The following is a 21,158-nucleotide window of genomic DNA, read 5'->3' on the forward strand; positions in this document are numbered from 1 at the left end:
GCGGTAGCCTTTTAAAGAGAAGACACGAGTCTTCCAAAACAAGACAGTGTTCCGTGTTATGTTGACGAAATGTTATAGTTGTTGTGACTGAGTTATCTCGATAACTAGACAAAAGTTTTCTTAGAAAGAGACAAGGATCATTTTTTTTCCAAAAGAAAGTGGACAAGGAGGGTTGGAGAAGAAAATGAGAACGCTAAATCGAACGATTTGCTTCGTTTACGCGGCCGGAGATGCCATGATTTTTTCATGCTGACCGTGGTCTGAAGGGTTTCGCTTTGTTAATAATTTTACTCTTGATATCCTAAAGAAACCCGCTTAGCTTGTGTACAAGGCTTGGAAACTTTTGAATTTTATTTTATTGTTTGTTTGTTTTCCTTCGCTGTTTTAATTTATCCATGGGAAGTTCTACTTCAAAGTTCCGCAAAGCTCTTCAACGTGGTGAAGGAGTCGAGGCTATGCACATTTACCTCAAGAACCCTGAAATTAAAAGAAATCTTGATCCGAACTGCAGCTTCGGAGTGAATCATGGCCGAAACACTGCACTGCATTATGCCGCAATGCATGCGATGAAAGCTTTTATACGCGAGTTCCTGGAGGAAAAAGCTGACCCGAACATTACGAACGCGATAGGGCAAAATGCCTTGCACTGTGTTAGCTTGAGTTTCCGAGGAGTCGAATCGTCCGTCGATAAAGCGCGAGCCGACTGCATGTCGATACTTCTAGGATGGAGTTCAAATCTTCCGGAGGGAACAGGGCTTGAGATCGATGCACGCGATCAGGTAGGAAAAACAACCGTGTGTTAAATAAATGTGTAAATATTTCTGCGGAAATGTATCTAACCTCTTTCACCACTACCATTTTACCCATGAACAATTTCGTATCATAATCTCTAAAGCAAGTACGTCTTTTGTTTTTTTTTCTTGCAGTAATGAAAAGTAAATGAAAAACCATTTCTTTCAGACACATTAATTCTTCAGTTCTGACCTAACATGTATTACTAAAAGCTGGCAACGTCTTAATTACGAGACGCGACACAATTTTAACAGATAAACGAAAATGCCATGAACCCTTAATATTGTGATTAGCATTTCTTCTCTGACTGTTTTTTTTGAAACCGTTAGAAAACCCGTTAGTTGTTTAGGCTGTTAGATAATACGAAATTTTTAATCCTATGCGAAACAGAGTACTTCGAATTCACTTCCAACTTGTTGTCGTGACAAATGAATGGAAACCGAGGCGTACAGGTGTTCTGAATGAAACTGAAAAAAAAAAATAAAATAAGCAAAAGCTTGCTGTTCTTGAAAAGCTGAAATATATTTTCCCCAGAAACAATCTATTTTAAGGTACTGGAAACCTTTCTTTTTTTACTCTTGGTCTTTTGATATTAAAATGTTTTTGAAGACAGCGAAGTAAAGTAATACAAACCATTGTGGTTCATAAGACACTGCTTCCGACTGTTTTTCTCAGCGTTTCTAATTATGTCAAAAATAGGAGTGCATTCAAAGAGCTTAAGGTGGCAAATTATGATGAATGTGATAAATTATTAAACTGTACGCAAAAAAACCTTTTTGTCAGACAAATGACATGCAATTCCTTTAATATTCCAATTGTAATTTAAAATATTGCTATCACTATAATGAAAAATCGTTTTCATAATTTTTTCGTCTTCCCTCAGCAGACATGCCTTCTAGTCAAACTCAAATGTAGTTGACAAAAATCTTATTAAAATTTTGTTTTTTGTTAGAGCTGAGGTCAAGGGTTTGATTAAATGTTTTAAATAATTTGGCACCACAAACTTATATGATGAAATTTTTAATTGAAACTTAGATATTACAGACAGCTGTCTCCCACATTAAAATTATTAATTTTTTAAATTAAAAATTTATTTTAGGTTTCACATATTAAAAAATATCCAGAGATGCATCGTGTCAATGTTCTGTACACATCTGCCCTAACATCTTCTTTTAATTGTTTTAGTATTACACTTATTCTTAATAATTAATATAAATGGACAATTTGATTGGTAATTGCTAAGTGTACTTAACCCTCAAACTCCCATGAGTGATCAAGACAGACTTTCTCCTTACAATTTAAATACAATGTCAAGCAGACAAGTGATGAGAATAAAGAAAAATGTCAATTGGGAGATTATTAGATGATCATGATCTAATACCAAATTCTCAGAACAAACATCATAAGAATTGTGTGGCAGACAGTAAGGAGAATTTCTAAAGAGATCTTGAGAGTGAAAGGTTTAAGTAACCATATGGACAGGGGAAGGGCTGGCAAATTGTCACTTTAATGAAACAGAAGATTCCTATACTAAGATTCCTATACTAATTATTTTAAAATTCAAATCTTGCAAGGTGGAATGGATTGCATTACAATGTACCTATAAGAAATTTTGAATTCTCTCATAAATTCAGGACTTTTTTCCTTTTATAATGGAAGTCACTCATTTTTCTTTTTCTTTTCTTGTATACATTTTAATGTGTTTATTTCCTTATCATTTCTGTATTATTTCTGAATTCTGTCTGCAATATTGATTTTTAGCATAGTTTAACTGGTAAGTTGATAAGTGATACCCTTTGACTAACATCTCCTACCTGCAGGTCAATTAAATGTTTATGATTAAAATGAGAAAAATCAAGTGTTAAGTGTAAGTTTGTAATGTGACCTTCTCACCCTGATGAATGAATGTTTTAGACTGGAAATACTCCGCTGCACTATGCTGCAAGCTCAGGACTATATCAATGTGTTCAGGTATGTACTCTGTCAAAAAAAACTTTTATAAACTACCTGAGATACAAAGGGTCCTGACTGGGAAACAACCTATTGTTTATTGCACTGGTAAATGCATAGAAAATGGAAACATCCTGTGTTTTTACAACAGGTTTTATCAACATGATGCTAATGACATTGCTGTCACCCTAGCAGTGAACAAGACACATGCCTTACATGAACTTTGTGATGGGCCTCACTCATTATGAAGTCTCTGTGGCCAAGTCCCCAATTCTTCATGGGGACTTAGAATTTGTTCTTTGTCCTGTGCCCTCCGATATTCTTTTTACAAAATCCTGTGTTTTTTTAAGTTTATTTTATAAATTAAAGCAATAGACCCCTAGCTACTCTCTATTGGTTTCTTGGTGTTATAACCCACATGAGATGTTCAGAGAACAAGAGAAAAGTTTGTAAATCATGCGCTGGAGGACAGTGATTTCCACGTTTTTGATTGGAAAGTGCTATATAAAGTGCAGACTATTGCTTAAATAAGTTTTGACTTCTCTTGTAAGCCACTTGGTCTTTCACCCCTGGAGTTGAATAACTCCCAAAAGTCATCAAAATTTTACTTAAATGTAGCTCTTCCACCGCAAAAAACCAGCATATTTTTCCTTTTCCTGAATAGCAAACTTGGGACTATTTAGGATACTAAGTTTAAACAACTTCAAGTTTACTCTTAACCCTTTAACTATAGAAATCTGATTGACAATTCTCCCCTCTAGCTGCTACACATCTCCATGAGAATAACTGAAAGAATTTGGTGTTAGATCAAGATAAAAACTTTTACCTGATCGGTTCAAGTATTCTCATTATTTGTTTGTTGGACAATATGTGGGTCTTATAGGGAGATGTTACATGTTAATCACTTCTGGGAGTTAAAGAGTTAATCTTAATCTTATTCTTTTATTCTTAAGTTGTTGGTTGCTAATGGAGCATCACTTTATGAAGAAAACAAAAATGGGGAAACTGCATGTGACTTTGCCATCAAAAGTGGATTTAACTCCATTGCAGCTTTTCTGGAATCAAGGATGGTTTTCTCTGTAAGTACAGCATATGTTATGGTTGAACCCCTAAAAACCCTTAGAGTGACCAGCATCTAATTTCTCCATACAGTTATACTGCTGAAGCATTCATTAAGGTTATGAGTATATAGTTATTGATCACCAACCAAGGAAGGTTTGATTGTTAAGCAAATTCTCCTTGTCAGTATTAAAGGAGATGTATAGAGAAGAGTATGAAGAATCTAGATACTGATGTTGTGGTGTAAAAAGTTAAAGGAGAAGATTTCATGGTTGGAGTAATAGTTGATTGTGTGATGTGGTTAACCCTTTAACTCTCAAGATCTTATTGTTAATTCTCCCCTCTAGCTGCTACACACATCCTTGTAAATTAGGTATGAGAATTTGGTATAAGATCAAGATAACAACTTCTACAGTTGAACCTCGATTATCCGGACCCCGATTATCCGGACTATTCAATAATCCGGACTTTCTTCTCTGGTCCCAAGTTTCCCATGAATATTAATTAGTTTTGATCTTGAAAACTCAAAGTCGCAAAAAGCCCAATAATCCTTTCAAAAGACTGTTGAAACAGCGTGTTATCCTATGCGCTTTTCAAAATTCGAAAGTGTGACAAGTCAAAGAAGTATTCTGATGCGTTCAGCTGATATATGGTTAGCTCAATTGTTTTGTTGCCAAGGGAATTTCATGCTTGATTAGTTCCTTCTGCGTGGGTTATGTAAACACACGAGCGATTGATCGTAAACTCAAATCAAGAACATGCCCACGAAGCGAAAGCTTGCCGTTCTATTGATTAAAGATAAGCAGATAATTATTTCACATTTCTATCTCATTAATATTCATATTTTCGATTATCCGGACTCTCGATTATCCGGACTATTTACCGAGGTCCCGATGAGTCAGGATAATCGAGGTTTGACTGTACCTGATAATTTTGAATATTCTCATTAGCTGTTTGCTGGATAATGTAAGGATATTTATAAGGAGAAGTTTTCATGTTGATCACTTCTGGGAGTTAAAGGGCTAAGGTTTTTATCAAGGTATGAAGTAGTGGTCAGGGTTGTAGCTAAGAAATTACATTGGGCTGCTGGCTGAAATTTTGAACGTGATGGCTCATAGATAGTGTTAGATTTTTAAGCATTGTAAGTGTGTAACCTCAGAATTACTAGCTTTTTCTTCTGGCAAATTTCACAAAAAGCCTGAGTGCGAGAAAGAAACATGAGACTGACTGATAAAACAGCTTGCCTGAGCTGCGTCAAAAATTATTCAGAAGTGATCGTGATTTTGCAAGAGAATTATAGATAGAGGCTGGAGAATTCTCCAATCTCCAATATCCATAAATGTGCTGGGTGATTCAACAGATGAGGATACACTACCTCCTGTTTCCATGTTTTTGGAGTCAGTGACAATTTTCTTAACAAGAATGTGAGTGGTCTTTTGCTGCTTGCAGGGCACTCCAACAGGTTCAAGGGTACAGATCTGTGAATTTGCAGGAGACTTGATGTCCACTGAATAATTTTTCATGCTCTTTACTTTTCTGAAACTTTCCAATCTTTTTTCTTTATCAGCAAGAATCTCCAAGTGCCAATGCAGTTGAGGAGCCTGTTTTTATTGACAGAGATGACCAGGTATGCATTGCATAGAATTGAATTTGTTTATATCCTTCATGTGCTTATGCAATATCCTCAAATGCAGAAAAAGTTGTTTGGAAATATTTTTTAGAAGTTTTCCTTTAAAATGGCAAGTACATGCTACAACCTCAGTTAAGTTTTGTTAATTTTTTGGTTACTGACATTAAGGAGGATTATTTCAACAATACAATAGTTGTAACACTTAAGAATTAGATGTACCTTGTGCAGAAAAAAAAATATTTACACCATTGTGTCAGTTACTGCATTGTTCAACTTGAAGACAGATGCAAAATATTGGTTCAGAAAGATAGAAAACACAGTGATAATCCAAGAAACAACAATTAACTCGTTAACTTCCAAGATCTGATTGTTAATTCTCCCCTCCAGTTGCTACATATTTCGCTGTAACTTAGTTATGAGAATTTGGTGTCAGATCAAGACAACAACCTGTACCTGATAAGTTTGAGAATTCTTATTATCTCTTTGCAGGATAAGGATTGGATATTATAGGGAGAATTTATGTGTTAATCTCTCCTGGGAGTTAAAGGGTTAAAATTAAGCATAGAGAGAATTGGTGTAAAAAAAAGATTGCAAATGATGAACTTGAAAACTTTAGGCTTGAGTTTTAGAGATTTAAATTTATTTTGATATTTGAGTGAACGTGACCTCACATATTGAAGGGCTATGTTTAGAGAGTTTTAAAATTTAGAACCAGGACATAATTATGCAATATTAAGTGACTTTACCATGTTAAATCACTGTGCAAATTGGCTTCTTTTCTGAATGCTAGAAGCAATACAGAGGTCTTTGTGCGCAAGATCTTCAAGAAGCAAAGGATCAGATGCTTGTAGAAACCGCAGATATGCTCAGGGTAAGCTTAATGTCCACTCAATTTTCGGAATGGTTAGACACTTTTTATTTTCCTTTTACACTTTCCAGATTGGTCACAATGGCCAGCCAGAGTAATCATAAGGGATCATAAGCAAACCATGATGGTGACGGCAATGAGGACGTGGCAAAATAAAATATAAAATGGGCAGCACTATAGCACAACATGAGTATTTTAAAACTTTGAGCTGTCTTCCTACAAAACAGCATTATGAAATGACCAAAATTTGTGTGGTACGAGAACAAAACTCTGATGGCAAATTATCTAAGTTTCCATTTGGAACTCAATGCTGCTCCTACATTTGTTATTATATTTTTTCGATTTGTAAATCTAATGCATGTGTTTGTGACGTAGGTTCCCTTATTCACTGCTGAAGGTCTGCTTCGGAATCACGGTTAGTCACCTAAAACATATTTACAATAAAATTTGTTGAAGAAGTAACTTGATATGTTACTGTACTTTTAATTAATAATTGTAAATTAGTTTTCATCACACTTCATTTTTCATGGAATTTTGCTCTGTGGGGGTAAGTCAACAAGCAATATTTAATAATTGGTTTGTAATAGTTACCCAACTGTCTTGTTACTACAGAGTGGTCTAAAGAATCTCTGATTGAAGCATGGATGGAAGATCCTGTTGCAGCTTGTGAGAAAGCTGGAGTTACTCTCCCAGAGAGTGAGTTTTAAACTGTACACACAGTATTATTCTTAAGTTTCTTGTTTGTTTTGTTTTGTTTTGTTTTTTTTTATTACCTTCACGTTGTTTTTGTTTTTAAGTTCCTAACTAAAAATTGAGAAAGTCAGTTAGGAAGTCTGAACTGAAAACTCAGAATTGATTTCTTTCACTCATGGTTGAAGAATTTTGACCAAATGTCAGTGCTAAATTGTTAAATTTGTTAAATTTCTAAGAAAGTTGGAAAACAGTTAGATGTTTTGAACAGGCAAAAAAATTTCCTAAAAATGTGCCTTTACAACTTTTACGTAATGTCTTACTTCACTTACTGTTCTGCTATTTGGCACAATAATTGTACTGACTGATAATTTTTTGTGATTTTCTTATACTTTTCCTCATCAACCTGAGTTGAAGTAAAGTTACTTACTAACTTACTTAACCCTTTAACTCCTAAGATCTGATTGTTAATTCTCCCCTCTAGCTGCCTTACCTTTCCTTGTAAACTAGTTATAAGAATTTAGAGTTAGATCAAGACATTCTATTGGACAATTTTGATTATTCTCCTTAACTGTTTTATTGATAATGTATGGATGCTTTAGGGAGAAATTACTTGTTAATCACTTCTGGGAGTTAAAAGGTTAAATGCATCCTGACTTGATGAAATTTCTTGATTTCTTTCATTGCAATATCCTTAGGACTAACAGTTTTCTATATTTTCATCCACTAGATCACACCACAGGCAATGTAGAACTTGAAGAGAAAACTAAACTTGCAATAAAAAGCAACTATGGAGCATCTGTAAGTATCTGGCTAAAAAAAAACTTTGTCACTCCTAGTGGTAAATGACATGAAAACTTATTGGAAAGCAATTGATTACGATACACTTCATTATTTATATTAATGTTCTCCATACTGTTCCCTCAATATTTCCTTTAGGACTGATAAGCAGAATTTTTTTTTTTTTAAATTGGGCAGTTTAGGAATTTCTGAAGATTTTCTTTAGATTTATGACCTTGTTATTTGACAGTTTGAAAGGGGTGGGGAGGGTGTTAATGTAAGGAGGAATGAGAAGCCAATCACTCTCAAGTGTAAGGGTGAAATGGTGTGATAAGTACACTAGGTAGCTGGTAGCTGTTGACAAGCCTTCCTATGGTTTTGGTATTATAATCTTTTAACATCTTGGTCCTCATATATTTTAATTTCAGGAAGTTTGTTCTATCTGTGAAGATCAAATAGTGTATGAAGATGTTCCTCTGTCTCTTTCTTGTAACCATGAATTCTGTCGCTCTTGCTGGGAAAGGTAAATTTAGGAGCCTTGTATATTGAGTATTAAACAATTATTTACCTAAGCGGGGATAAATATCCACCACTTACAGTTGCGCTGAGGTTAATAATTGTTTTTAGTGTATACTACACAGAAACCAAAAGATCATTTTATTTCTGTCACTACTCTGAAAATGGTCAGAGGTTAAACTCCAGGCCCCGGTTGTTTAAAGATTGGATAACACTATCCACTGGATAAATCTCTATCCAGTAGATAACACTATATCTTTTGCTATCACTTATTCACTGGATAGCAATTTATTCATTGGATAGTGTTATCCACCCTTTATATAACTGGGCCCTCATGCACAATTTTGCCTCTTTGGCTGGTGTAAGGTGAATAGCACTTGCTAATCACTTCCAAACTGGCCAATCATTGAATGCAAATAGCATTATTTACTTATTATGTGGTATATACTTACTGATGATGTTGTTGTATTGGGTAAGGGGCTAAGCAATTAGTGCCAGACTCTGATGTAACATGTTCTTGGGCAAGACAACTTACTCTTAAAGAGTATATCTCTGATTAGAAGGACAGAGGGACACTAAAGAACTCTCTGAAATCCTGACAGCTTGCAAGGTGTTAGCTGCCACAACCAAATGCCCTATCCAGTAAAAGTAGTTATACTCCTTTTGGTTTTGTGGGATCTGGAAATGAGAAAAAACTGACCATGGGCTATGTGGCTTGTAAGACTCTATTGTATGTTGTTACTCGTTAGTTGCAAGGCAAGTGTCTGTCTGGATTCTCAATTATGGAGGCAGCACGGTCAAGTGGTGGGGGTGTTGGACTTGTAATCTGATGGTCCTGGGCCCAAGTCCTCTACCTTGCCATTCGATGGATTTGTTCTCAGTTGCTTCACTGCGCGGTGTAAATAGCCAATAGGTCTGCCTCCAGTCAGTTTGGAATTTTCAAGTGCTTTGTGTTTATTTCAGTCATTGTAAAGCACAATTGGATAGCAATATAAACAGCACTATATAAATAAAGTATTGTTAATATTAATTCATTGTCACTCTCTGATTCGTGTTTACTCAGTTACCTGAATGTGAAGATCAAAGAAGGCAAGGCTCATAACATACAGTGTCCTGCATTTGATTGCAGTGCTCTTGTGCCTGTGGTAAGTAAGCTTTAAACACTTAACACCTTGAGACTCTCTGAAAATGAACAAAGAAGCATCTTACATGGATGAAGACACTTCCTGAGCAAAAGTCTCTCTAGATTTATTTCCTAGAAGCTCAAAGTTAATGGTAGCTATGAAATTTTCCACTCCAAATATTATGACTAATTCACTCAAACTCCAGTTATTAGCTCACCTTGTGAGGTAATGCATTTTGCTAATGGTTGCAGAGCTCAAAATGCTCCAAGTATTTAGAAAAAACTAAGATTAATAATGATGATATTGTTTAGCATTTAAAATGGCAATGAATTTTATATTCAATATGTAGTACACAGTCACTATAAGTATTATTATTTGTGTCTACTTTAGACACTGCTTCTTCAACAAATGCCTTCTCCATCTTGTTGTTAACTCATCTGGTCTATGTTCAATGTTTTTTTTCTTCCAGGAAACTATTGAAAGTCTTGTATCAAGAGAAATGGCAAGAAGATATCTTCAGTTTGATATAAAGGTAAGGACTTTAGAAACTGGCCAGTCATCTCAAAAGGATCCTAGGCGACCATACCCCTGTTTTTGATTACTGATATAGGAAAGCATGAAAATCCTCTGATGATGAATGACACAAATCAGTTAAAAATGTGAGTCAAAACAAAGCAATGATGAGGCTAAAAGGCAAATGCAATGATGAAAATTAAAATAGAAGATAAGATGGACAGCTAAAGATTTAGAACCGCTGGTAATAAAGTCCAAACATTCTGGCTATAAATAAGGTAGAGTCCTGGTAAAGCAGCGGTTTCCATAAAAGGTTGGTATCATTGTTAGTCTTCTTCTTATAAAACCTCTCACTGCTGTCTGTTTAGCCTGCAAGCAGGCTCAAGATTGTGTTAGGGTTTTACCCAACCACCCCTTTTCTGGGAACACCCAATTATGGAAAAAGTTATTTAAACCACTGGGTAAAGGCACTTAGTTCATCAGATTGTGGCCACAAAGTACTCATGGTAAGGAAGGTGTCACTTAAACTCATGGTGGATGTTAAGAAAGAGTTGATTGTATGTTACAAAGTTTTCCACTTACGCAAGTGTTTGTAAGGAAAAAGCCTTATCTTCTTACAAATATTTTTCAGGCTTTTGTAGAGAGTAATCCTACTTTGAAATGGTGTCCGTCACCTGGATGTGGCCGAGCAGTGAGGCTGCCATCAAGCATGCTACCCTCACTGAATGTTTCTGTAGAAGCAAGCTCTTTAGGGGAGACAGAGCCAATGACTGTAGATTGTGGCAGTGGTCATTTCTTTTGTTGGTGAGTACACAGTAGGTAGATCATAGTAAGCAGAGGTGATTGGTTCATAATGCCAACAGATTTCTTGGTTATTGGGTTTTATTAGTTGTTTTGGACCTCACAATGCACAACTTTTAAACACGCGGTTTGCATGCGACAGGTTTCACTGTCAGGAATTATAATTTTTGTCAGCACTGCATACACACTAAAATGATAAAGAGGGTTGTGTGCCAAAGTCTCTAAAATTTCTTTTTTGTCATAGATTGGGCAAATTTAATGTGCATTTCATTAATTACACTTCAAATGTCAATATTACTGTACATCTGATCCACAGGCATTGTTTAAAGGAAGCTCATCTGCCCTGTACATGTGAACTTTGGAGTAGATGGATGGAAAAAATAGCTGAAATGTTACCAAAGATTCCTACAACAGAAGGTTGTTAAAATTTGATTCATGGTAGACCCAGTAGCTTATTTTATAGTACGCTATTGGTAAGGTTACGTCCGTACTGAAGCCTATTGGCCCGCCCAAGCAGAACTTATCCTGGTTTCCAAGTAGCATGAAGCAACTAGGAGTATTACCACTCCCCCCTGATGGTCAGTGCTATGAACTCCGGGTTGAGAGGTCCTGGGTCGAGAGGTCTGGCACATTGACCTCGCCGGGTCAATGTGTTGTGCTCTTGGACAAGACACTACTCTCATTGCACTGGCCGTCAGGCCACTGCATCTCATACCTTAGCCTATGGCTGGTTACCACCACCCATCCACCCACACACCCACACCCCCTCCCCCCCCCCTCGCATTTTGTTAAGTTTACTTGAATCCATCCAAGTGAACAAATACGTACTGGTGAACTGCTGACGTGTTATATTATATATAATTACATTGTATATATTTTATATATTGTGATACCCCACCGACGCAGCACCACAGTTTCTGTAGAAACTTACGTCCCCCTCCTCCGCCTTAATACCAAAAGGATTACCGGTCTTCTAAGTTTTTATTTTCAAAGTCTTGTTGAAGGTTTGAAAATTAAAAGCTCTAAATCTTCCTCTCTTTTGACAGACATTTCTGAGTGTCCTGAAACAGAAGCAGTCGCCAACACTCTTTGGCTCGTGACAAACTCGAAATCCTGCCCCAACTGCAAGTAAGTGGTCGATCTATACAAGACATATATGTGTGCGTTACGTTTTGCATAACTGAGTACCTGGTTTGTGTTACATGCAATCATGCCTGTAATCCATCCCACAACAACACTAAAAGAACGTGTTAATGGTATAAAAACTGTAAGATCTACCAATTATGCCAAGGTCCAACGTCACTACTTGCGTATCTGAAAATATTCAGTCTAAGTCCTTCATTATCAAGCAGTCTTAGAGATCCAGTGTATAGAAATAGGATACGCTTCCTCTCTTACTATGTTGCCTTGGCTCTCTGCCAAAAAATGAAAATTGGAATCAGTAACTTTTTGTTTAGAGGAATTTTCAATTAAGTGTCGAGAGAAATCTGGGATTGTTTTGATTTTGCTATACTTCGCTCAATGATTGGTTCAGAAAACTCGCGCCTCTCTCTTAACCAATCAGATGCAAAACTTTAACCAATCACGACTTGGTCGCCCGCTTTTTCCCGCGCTTTAAACAGTTTGTTTGTTTTTGCTGTGAGTTCTCATTGGTTCTTAAAGGTATTTTTCTTCTTTTTGATTGGCCGTTGTGATAACTTCGGTCTTGGTTTTACGACACTCACCATAGGTGAAGTGTTAACGCAATAGAACATACAGCTTATTACTGATCTGTTATAGTGAATAAATTGACTTAACCCTCGAAGAAACTCTTAAAATCTTTGTTCAAAACTAGAAAGAAAAAAACCGGGAGGTTGTACATATTACATATTACGGCAAAATATTAGCGATTGGTAGGATTAGATTTGATGGAAAAGCTTGATCGACCGTCTCACTTTCTACAAAGTGCCACAAAAGCGCGTTGAAATTAAGAATTTGTAACGATTGTCAATGTTTCTCGAATGAATCTAATGGGAGATTTTACTCTTCAGATCACCCATTCAGAAAAATGAGGGATGCAACCACATGAAGTGTACAAAGGTGTTTATAAAGCTTATTTACTTGTTATGAGTTTTAGAAGGAACGGCACGAAAGATACACACTTGTACAGTTGTAAAACTTCTTTGTAATACTTGCGGTTCTCGTTTGTACAATACTTCGTAAAACAAAAAAATATATATATAAAAGAGTGAGTCACTACGTGTGAATTTTGTTGAGTGTATTCCTGCACATGAAGAAGTCCCGTAATGAAATTCTACGGACATTTATTATCATTGTCTTTTTAATGTTTCTTTTACAGTGTAAACACGAGTTCTGCTGGGTTTGTCTGGAACAGTGGAAAAAACACAGTTCTGCTACAGGAGGATATTTTAGGTTAGTGGAACTGAGTTGAAAATTGTCATGAATACTTGTCCTTTGTGACTAAAATACTATTAGTAGGGAGAGATTTCATAGAGCTGTACACAAATTTGCTACGCACGCGTTCACAGCCTTTGTTATATTTGGGCTGAGTGGAGTCCAATTCGGTTTGTAATCATACAAATGATAAGAAAATTGGAAGACTGTGAAGCGGGAATGTTATTCACAAGTATAATTATAGACAGAGTTGGAAGACACGAAGTCCTGTTACCAATTACTCATAACCAATACAATTTCCAAAAAAAAAATTCATCTAGGACAAATGTCTTCACAGGAGACAATATCTAAAGTTGAAAATTCCTACATTTGGAAATTTACCAGTGTTTCTTAAGATGATTGGTTGCTGCTATGGTTATTGTGATCAATTCTGTGATTGGTGGATTTAGCTGAGTGGACAGTACGATTGGCTGCTTCAATTGTCCAATTACAGGTGTCCAATTACAGCCAACTATCCTATTACACGGTCCGATTACAACTCTACAAAATAATTAGTGAAAAAGGAAATAGTTAGTGCACCAACCACATGTAAGGAAATTGTAATGGCTATGATTAAATCTCTTTTTCCAGGTGTAATCGATTTGAGATTGTTCAAAAAGTTGAATCAGAGTCAGCCAAGATAGTAACAGAGGTAAGGTGAAGCCTGTTTACGAAACTGACTCGATTAGCTGCTTGAATTCCATCAAATGAAGCGATTGAAAGTGTTTCTGCTCCCCTTGGCTGGTATGCCGGTCCGATGCAGTTAAACACCACACCCCCATGTCAGTATTTTGTCCGGCTTCCTTAACGGTTCACTAATACTCATTTCTACTCCTGGGTGAAGAGCAGCTTTTATGAGCGTGAAGTGTCTTACTCAGGAACAATGCACAAAGCATGAAGCACCAGGACCCCCCTTGGAATTGAAAATTTACCATCACTGGGTAAAGGTCAAACTACCAGCATGATGTTTTAACCCTCTGACTAGCATCTAATTTCTCCTTACAGTATTACTCCTGAATGAAACATTATAGTCACGAGAATAAAGGAAATGATCACCAACTTAAGAAGCTCTTGATTGTTATACAACAATAGCGTCTTATGGAAATGTACAGAGAACAGTATGGAGAATATGCATTCTGATGTTAGGGTGTAAAGGGTTAAATGAAACTCGGTGCTATTAATAGCTCTGACCGATTGAAAGTTGAAAAGGACTCTAATGAGGGGAAAGTCGTTTTCAAGTGTATTTTATGAAATTTTATGTTCGTTTTTAATGCTCGATTTTTTTTTTCCGAATTTTTTTTTACCAGATTAACACAAAGAATGACGAAATCACGCAGTTAAATTGTTTTCTACATTATTACTCACGCTTTAAGAACCATGAAAATAGTTACAAGGTAAGAACATAAGATTTTTAAAGAGAAAGTAGGAAGTTATCTTAACAGATGATTGGAACGTTCGGTATTGTGGGCAGTATGAGGGGGAAATGCGTTTTTCTTGCGATTACGTACAAAAGGAGAAGCACACAGTGCGAATTTTCTTTGCTGATGAGGAATAATGATCCATAAAGTAAAGTTTGATCAAAATTTTTTTTATCTTTAATAGTTTGAAGAACCTTTATTAAGTACAGCTAAGGATAAAATGTCTGCACTGGCTGTTGCAGCCATGGAAACAGGTCAGTTCTCCCTTTTCCTATCAGCTATACGACCGATATCACTAAAACGGATTTTTTTCCTTTATATCTAAGTGTGAGTCTGTACTGTGTACTGAAGATTGTTTCTGTGTTCAGCTGCAACTTCAGTGGAAAATGCTGACACATCATTCATCGAAGACGCCGTTCACGGACTACTTAATTCAAGAAGAGTTCTCCGAGCCTCATATGCTTATGGCTTCTTTCTCACTGGTAACAAAGACAAGAGAGTAATCTTTGAATCAATGCAGGCGAGTGTTAAAGCAATTTTTAACTGCGTGTCTAAAGTAATCCAGGGTTAACTTTGCTCTCTGATTGGTTCTGAAAACGCCACTCTATCAACCAATCAAATGCAAAATTAAAACAAATTTTCACTTGTTCACCCGCGTTTTCCCGCGCTTCAGCAGTTTGCTTGTTTAGTTAATTTTCCATAGCCGGTATTCCCCTTTTTTTACTTTGATGTAGGTCTTATCAAACTTAATAAAAAAATGACTCTGACACGAACAGTTGCACCATCTGTGTTTTCTCTCCAGACCGAAGTTGAAGAAGCAACAGAGACACTATCACAGATGGTAGCCCGACCTTACTTGAGGACACCGCGGGCTCAGATCATCCAAACCACACAGCTGTTACACCGGAAGCGAGATGACTTCCTGTTGGCTCTGTCACGTGGTCTTATACCGGATGACGACGAACTTCCGGAACCTAACAGCCTCATGCCAAGGTAAGTGTTGTTAGTAATGTTATTTCAAAGTTCTGTTTCGTAACTTTTGCTTCTAAGGATTTCTTTTCTTAATAGCTTTTTCATTTTATAGCAGGTTCCTCTCTTCATCCAGAGGAAGTCAAGATAGCGAGGTACCATTGAAATTCTATAAATGACCGTATAGTGTTATCATGTATCAGTAGCTCGCGATATACAGTTAAATATCTTCCTATGCATTGAAAGACCGGTTGGTTCCTCTTTAACGGCATTCTATCTCAGATCCAACTGTTATGGAGCCAGCCTGGTTGGGATTTTTGTGTTTTAATCCTTTAACCCTTAAGAGTGACTAGCATCTAATTTCTCCATACGATATCACTACTGAATCACAAATTGATGCCGTGAGAATAAAGGAAATGATCACCAACTAAAAAATCTCTTGATTGTTCGACAAATTCTCCTTGTCAGCACCTTAGTAAATGTACAGAGAACTGTATGGAGAATATGGTTACTGATGTTAGGGTGTAAAGGGTTAAAAGCTCTCATGCAAGACAAGCAACACTCTCAGTGTCTCCAAGTAGTAGCATTGAATCGTCAGTTATCATATGTTGTAGCCTGGTATTTTTTGTCTGTATCTGAGCAGAACCACAGCAGCCCGAAGCTGCCAAGTTCCCAATTCCTTAACAGAGCGAATATTCATACTACAATCGAAAAATTAATTTTTTGTGTTTTGTAGTCTGACGAAGATGAAGACAATTATGACGAAGTTCGCAGCGCAATTGAACACTCCATCATCAAGGAACGTTTGAATCGGCTGGCAGCGTTTGGATCTACTGATTCATGCCCACTTAGTGAAGATGTCTTTGAAGAACAAGCCGCTGCCAAGGAAAAAGTAACCTGTGAGGCGATTCACAAGAGATTTAACCTTTCCTCTTGTTACTTGTGCAAATATGGAAAAACGAAAGAAAAAGGGGCGGGAAGGAGAAGAAGTATGTAACAAAGTGGTCTTATTCATGCATCATAGCTCTGAACGACAAAGTTCTTGATAGCGAAACCCTTCTTGTGGACGTATAGAGAAGTGAAAGAAAAATGGCTGGAAGGAAAGATATCTATGTAGCGAAATGGTTCTTGTTCATGTTTCATAGCTCGGGACAATTAACGATAAATTTAGCACTACTTGTGCTAGCCTGCGTAAAGGCCTGGTTATTAGCGCTGAAAGACGTGCGTTTCTCCGCCCCGGGAACTTTAGAGACGAGTCGGGTAAAGGTTTATCGGGAGTCTGGCACTAAAAGTCAGTGCCAGACCCCTTGCAGACCTCTTCTCAAGGCCTCATACTTTCCTGCGGCGAAAAGACACTCGTGCTCAAGCTATAATGATCAGGGCCCGCTCACAGGCTATGAAGGTGCAAAAGATGGAAAACGCAAAAGAAAAGGGGGCGGATAACCAAGGTCATTTGTTACAAGTCTGTACGATAAAGCCCTTAACACTGAAAGTTATGTCTAAAAAAAAATTTTTAAAGCAAAAATAACAACAAAATAATGGTGGAATCTTTTTGTTAAGGGCGCCAGCGACGAAGCAAACCAGCGGAGACTGAAGACGAAATAGATGTTGATGTGATGCGAGCGATACATTTGTCACTGATGCAACGTAGTACACAAACCAATCAGAGAAGCCGACAATCAAGCTCATCCAGCAGTTCGACCAGCTCTTACAGAGACCAAGCACATGGGGTGCAGGCGCCCCAGGACATGTCTTACCTCTCTGCCGTGGATGGGGCTTCTCTTCAGAAAGCTATAGAGCTGTCACTTCGAGATTCTGCTGTTGGAGGAGGTAATATTCGGTTGTTTTTATTAGTAAAGCTTAAAACACAAGGGTGTCATTTTTTAAGTAAAAAGTGAACCGGGTATCACGTGAAAGTACTCCTTACAATACAATACAATACAATTTATTTTATGTCGGTAACGTAGGGGGTGGTTACCCAATCCCCCGAGCCTAATGGCTCATGTTGAAAACGCTCAACAGTTAAAATACAGATGTGTATATAAATATATGTACCAGTTAAATATATGTATATATGACGAAAAAAAGAAACGCAAAAATATCACTTAGCCCCCTACCCCTACCCCTAGTCCTAATCCTGAACCTCCCCTGAAACCCTACCAGCCCTAATCACCTAACTTGTAGCCCTAACCCTGAAGCCTAATTACCAATTCATAACCCTACCCCTACAATTGTATACTAATACATTTATTACACTAACCTTGAAAGCAAGGGTTTTGTCCATGAACTTACACACCCTGTACAGCAAAATAAACAGTACCATTTGAAAGTACTGCTCATTAGCTTTTATATGAACGGTCACATGCCAGGGTTTTAACCACAGACTGAAAATTTAGAACCACTTTGTACAGTGTGGTTAACAGAACTTCTTGGAAGTGCTGCTCCGTAGCCATCACTTTAATGGCCATAGACTAACAAATCAGAACCACATTATACAGCACCACGAACAGTACCACTGAAAATACTGCCCCGTAGCTTTCACTTTTGATGGTCGCATACCGATGTTTCATCCACAGACCAGCAGTGAGAACCACTTTGTACAGCACAATGAATAGTGCTGCATGAAAGTACTACTCAGTAGCTTCCCTCTGAATGGTCAAACACAAGGGTTTATCAACCAACTTAAAAGTTAGAACCTGACCATCTTTTACATCATAATAAACGATATTCAATGATTATTACACATATGCATGTTTAACAGCAAATACTGCACAAACAGCCAAACAATTGTTTTTTTTAAAGACACACATAACTTTTCTGTAGATTTGCTTTTGCTGAAAAGTGATAGACATGTGTTTTATATTTTCAGAACTGTCCTCTTCTCCCGATGATGACCTTAAACAAGCCATCAAACTATCTCTGCAGGACAGTGGTCTTCCCCAGGAGGGAACTGATGGCATTGGATGCGCAGACAGTTCACCACAACACCCACAAACGAAAGAACAAGACGACGCTGACAGTGATATTGAATTCGATATTTGTCTTTAAATTGTAATAGCTCAATTAAAATTTTAAATTGTAAACATTTTTATACGGCATAATTCCAAGTGTGTGTGTGTGTGTGTCATAGACAAACTAAAAAATTAGAATCACCCTGGACAGCTTCATAAATTGTGGTACATGAATGTACTGCTCAGAAGCTTTCATTCGAATGGTCATTCATTAGGTTCTGAACCACAAACTCGAATGTTAAAACCAACGTTTGCAATGTAGTGAACGGTACCCAAAGTGGTACTCAAGAGGCTCACAAAGTAAATTCAGCGGTCAAACATCTGCGCATGTGCGAACGTTTTAATACCTAGGAGGCGTGTTTTCAGGCTGTCGATTTTTTTCTCAAGTTTTGGGCGGGAAATTGGCGCGAGGCTGTCAATAATTGTTCCCCATGCACATTTCCGACGTTTGACCACTGTGTTCACATCGTAGGGTTTTCATTATCAGTAGTCTTGAAAGCTAGAAAAAACCTCTTAAAGCGTAATAAACATTGCCACGTAAAAAAAGCGACCTTAAAGCTCTCGTTTGAATGGTCATACACTATGGTTTCATTCACAGGATTCAGTAGTTAGAACCGCTTGGTATTTTTCAATTGATGGTCAAATTCACTCGGTAATAATCCCTAGACTCGAAGTCAAGATTACCGTGTACAGTATAGGAAACAATAACACGTTAGGGTATTGTTAACTAGCTAAATTATGTAAAAATGGTAAGTTCTTAATGTTATTTTGTGCAGGGGTAGTTTTATGCTTCATTTTAATTTAAGCGTGCTATACCAGTGCACAATAATAAAAGTGGTATTCGTAGGATATAGTTGCAGTTTTCTATGTATTTTTATGTAAGAATGAGTGATGAAGACAGTAGCTGAGGTTTTAATTTAATACATGCATTTTAATGGTGCAAATCGTAACATTTTATTCCATCAGTAATGTATTTTGCACAATGCATAAAATGATGCAAACTGTTAACCTTTTGGCGTTGAAGGGTGACCAGCATCTAATTTCTCCTTACAATATCACCCCTGAATCAAACATTAAGGTCACGAGAATAGTGGAAACGATCACTAATCAAATAAGCTCCTGATTGTTAGCCAAATTCTCCTCTTCAGGATCGGTGGAAATGTCTAGAGAGCAGTGTAGAGAATATGAATGCTTATGTTAGGGTGTGAAGAGTTAAAATGACAATTTAGTCATCAGTTTAGATAGTTTGTAGAAATACTCGTTATTTAGAAGCTTACTTGTAAAATAAAATATAAATAAGTTGTTATTAGTTTGTTTGTGTTGATTGTTTATGTAAGGCGGATCACATAAGCTTTCCCTTTAAAGGGCAAACGTTAGGCCTTAATACTGTGGCATTTGCTAGGTGAAATACCGTTGTGCTGGAAATTTTTGACAAACTACTGTCATATTGAAGACATGAAAATCTGAAATGTCAAGGGTTTTCCTTTGGAATAGCGGTCTACATTTCACACATCGCTAGTTAGCCAGTTTGGTTCCCTGAAATCATATACTCTTGCCAATACTAAAAAGATTGTGGTACCTTTCTATTACTTGTTATTTACGTTTGAAAGCACTCCAGATTACTTTATTAAACTTCTATTTCCGTTTAGATTTCGAGTGAAAGAGAAAGGCATCGTTAGTTAACATCGTCATCGTTCGCGTCATTAATGCTCCAAGAGTACTTTGCACGTCATGCTTTCCTACTTCATTTCCATTGCGTGACCCTGCAAGATATGAACATGTTTTTGTTCGAGGTCGCTATGTGAGCTTGGACCATAATTTGATGATTAAAAACGGGAAACTTATCCTGAAACGGCTATTGAACAGAAAAATATAGAAACCTTGATTAAAATTTAATCCTGGGTTAACACTAACTGGCCTTAAAACAACTGGGCCTGGGTTTTAATCCTCATGGGTTGTAGGAGATTCAACATCATCACTCATTATGCCAGTTGGTGCATAAGGCCATCACATTGTCTGCCCAACCTCCCTGTCACATGCCACCATCTTGGCCACATTCCAGCTCTTCCACCCTGCTTTGCCTCTGTCTCTTTTGACAGTCCTTCCCCAAGTGGTCTTTGGTCTCCCTCCTACCCCTCCATCTTCTGGTGTCCACCCTAATACCATAAAACAGTTGTTCACACCCTCTCTCCTGAGTTCATGTCCTAACCAGTTCCACTTTCTTCTTTGCATCTTGAAGCATTGATCTCTACCATTTCTGCCATTGCAAGAGTTTCCCACTAAACACATAAATAGGTGCATTAATACACTACTCTCATCACATAAAGTGGAAAACCTATTTTTAATTTGCTCATATTACAGTCTAGGACTGAATATCAACTTGAATGTTTTCTGTTTAGTTTTGTTGTTTTTTTTTCTGTCATTGTTGTTTTTTCCTTTCTTGTTTTCTTTTGTATCTTGTCTTTAATTCCTCCAATTAAACTAAGAAAACCATGAACACAGGAAACTAATTTCAGGAATGTGCTTGGGTTGAAAAGAAGCAGCAAATAAATTATGATCATAACAATTAATAATAATATAATAATTTTATACACTCCAAGTGAT

The 21,158-nt window shown here is 37.1% G+C and overlaps 1 protein-coding gene across 2 annotated transcripts; it reads left to right on the forward strand.

The window, feature by feature from the left end:
* Window positions 1–14: 14 nt before the first annotated feature.
* LOC131768393 (ankyrin repeat and IBR domain-containing protein 1) lies at window positions 15–19,863 on the forward strand. 2 transcript variants are annotated; one of them, XM_059084130.2, is made up of 25 exons: window positions 15–779; window positions 2,707–2,763; window positions 3,696–3,821; window positions 5,369–5,428; window positions 6,222–6,302; window positions 6,675–6,714; window positions 6,912–6,995; window positions 7,720–7,790; window positions 8,198–8,292; window positions 9,349–9,430; window positions 9,879–9,941; window positions 10,554–10,726; window positions 11,040–11,140; window positions 11,770–11,851; window positions 12,754–12,802; window positions 13,062–13,135; window positions 13,748–13,808; window positions 14,464–14,550; window positions 14,759–14,828; window positions 14,943–15,094; window positions 15,377–15,567; window positions 15,659–15,698; window positions 16,280–16,532; window positions 17,104–17,373; window positions 18,413–19,863. In XM_059084130.2, the coding sequence occupies exons 1-25, from the start codon at window positions 396–398 to the stop codon at window positions 18,589–18,591; spliced, it is 2,925 nt and encodes a 974-aa protein (XP_058940113.2). In that variant the 5' UTR covers window positions 15–395; the 3' UTR covers window positions 18,592–19,863. The 2 variants fall into 2 exon arrangements, with proteins under 2 accessions (XP_058940113.2, XP_066016614.1); XM_066160517.1 differs by having other exon boundaries at window positions 15,662–15,698.
* Window positions 19,864–21,158: the final 1,295 nt, after the last annotated feature.

This window comes from Pocillopora verrucosa, chromosome 13 (assembly GCF_036669915.1).
Source record: "Pocillopora verrucosa isolate sample1 chromosome 13, ASM3666991v2, whole genome shotgun sequence".
Classification (NCBI taxonomy): domain Eukaryota; kingdom Metazoa; phylum Cnidaria; class Anthozoa; order Scleractinia; family Pocilloporidae; genus Pocillopora; species Pocillopora verrucosa.

Excerpts from the sequence above, each read along its gene's own strand:
- LOC131768393 (XM_059084130.2), top strand. The coding sequence starts at position 396 with ATGGGAAGTTCTACTTCAAAGTTCCGCAAAGCTCTTCAACGTGGTGAA. Across the intron at positions 6,996-7,719 it reads TGGAGTTACTCTCCCAGAGA|ATCACACCACAGGCAATGTA; the intron begins GTGAGTTTTAAA and ends TTCATCCACTAG. Across the intron at positions 16,533-17,103 it reads AGGGGCGGGAAGGAGAAGAA|GGCGCCAGCGACGAAGCAAA; the intron begins GTATGTAACAAA and ends CTTTTTGTTAAG.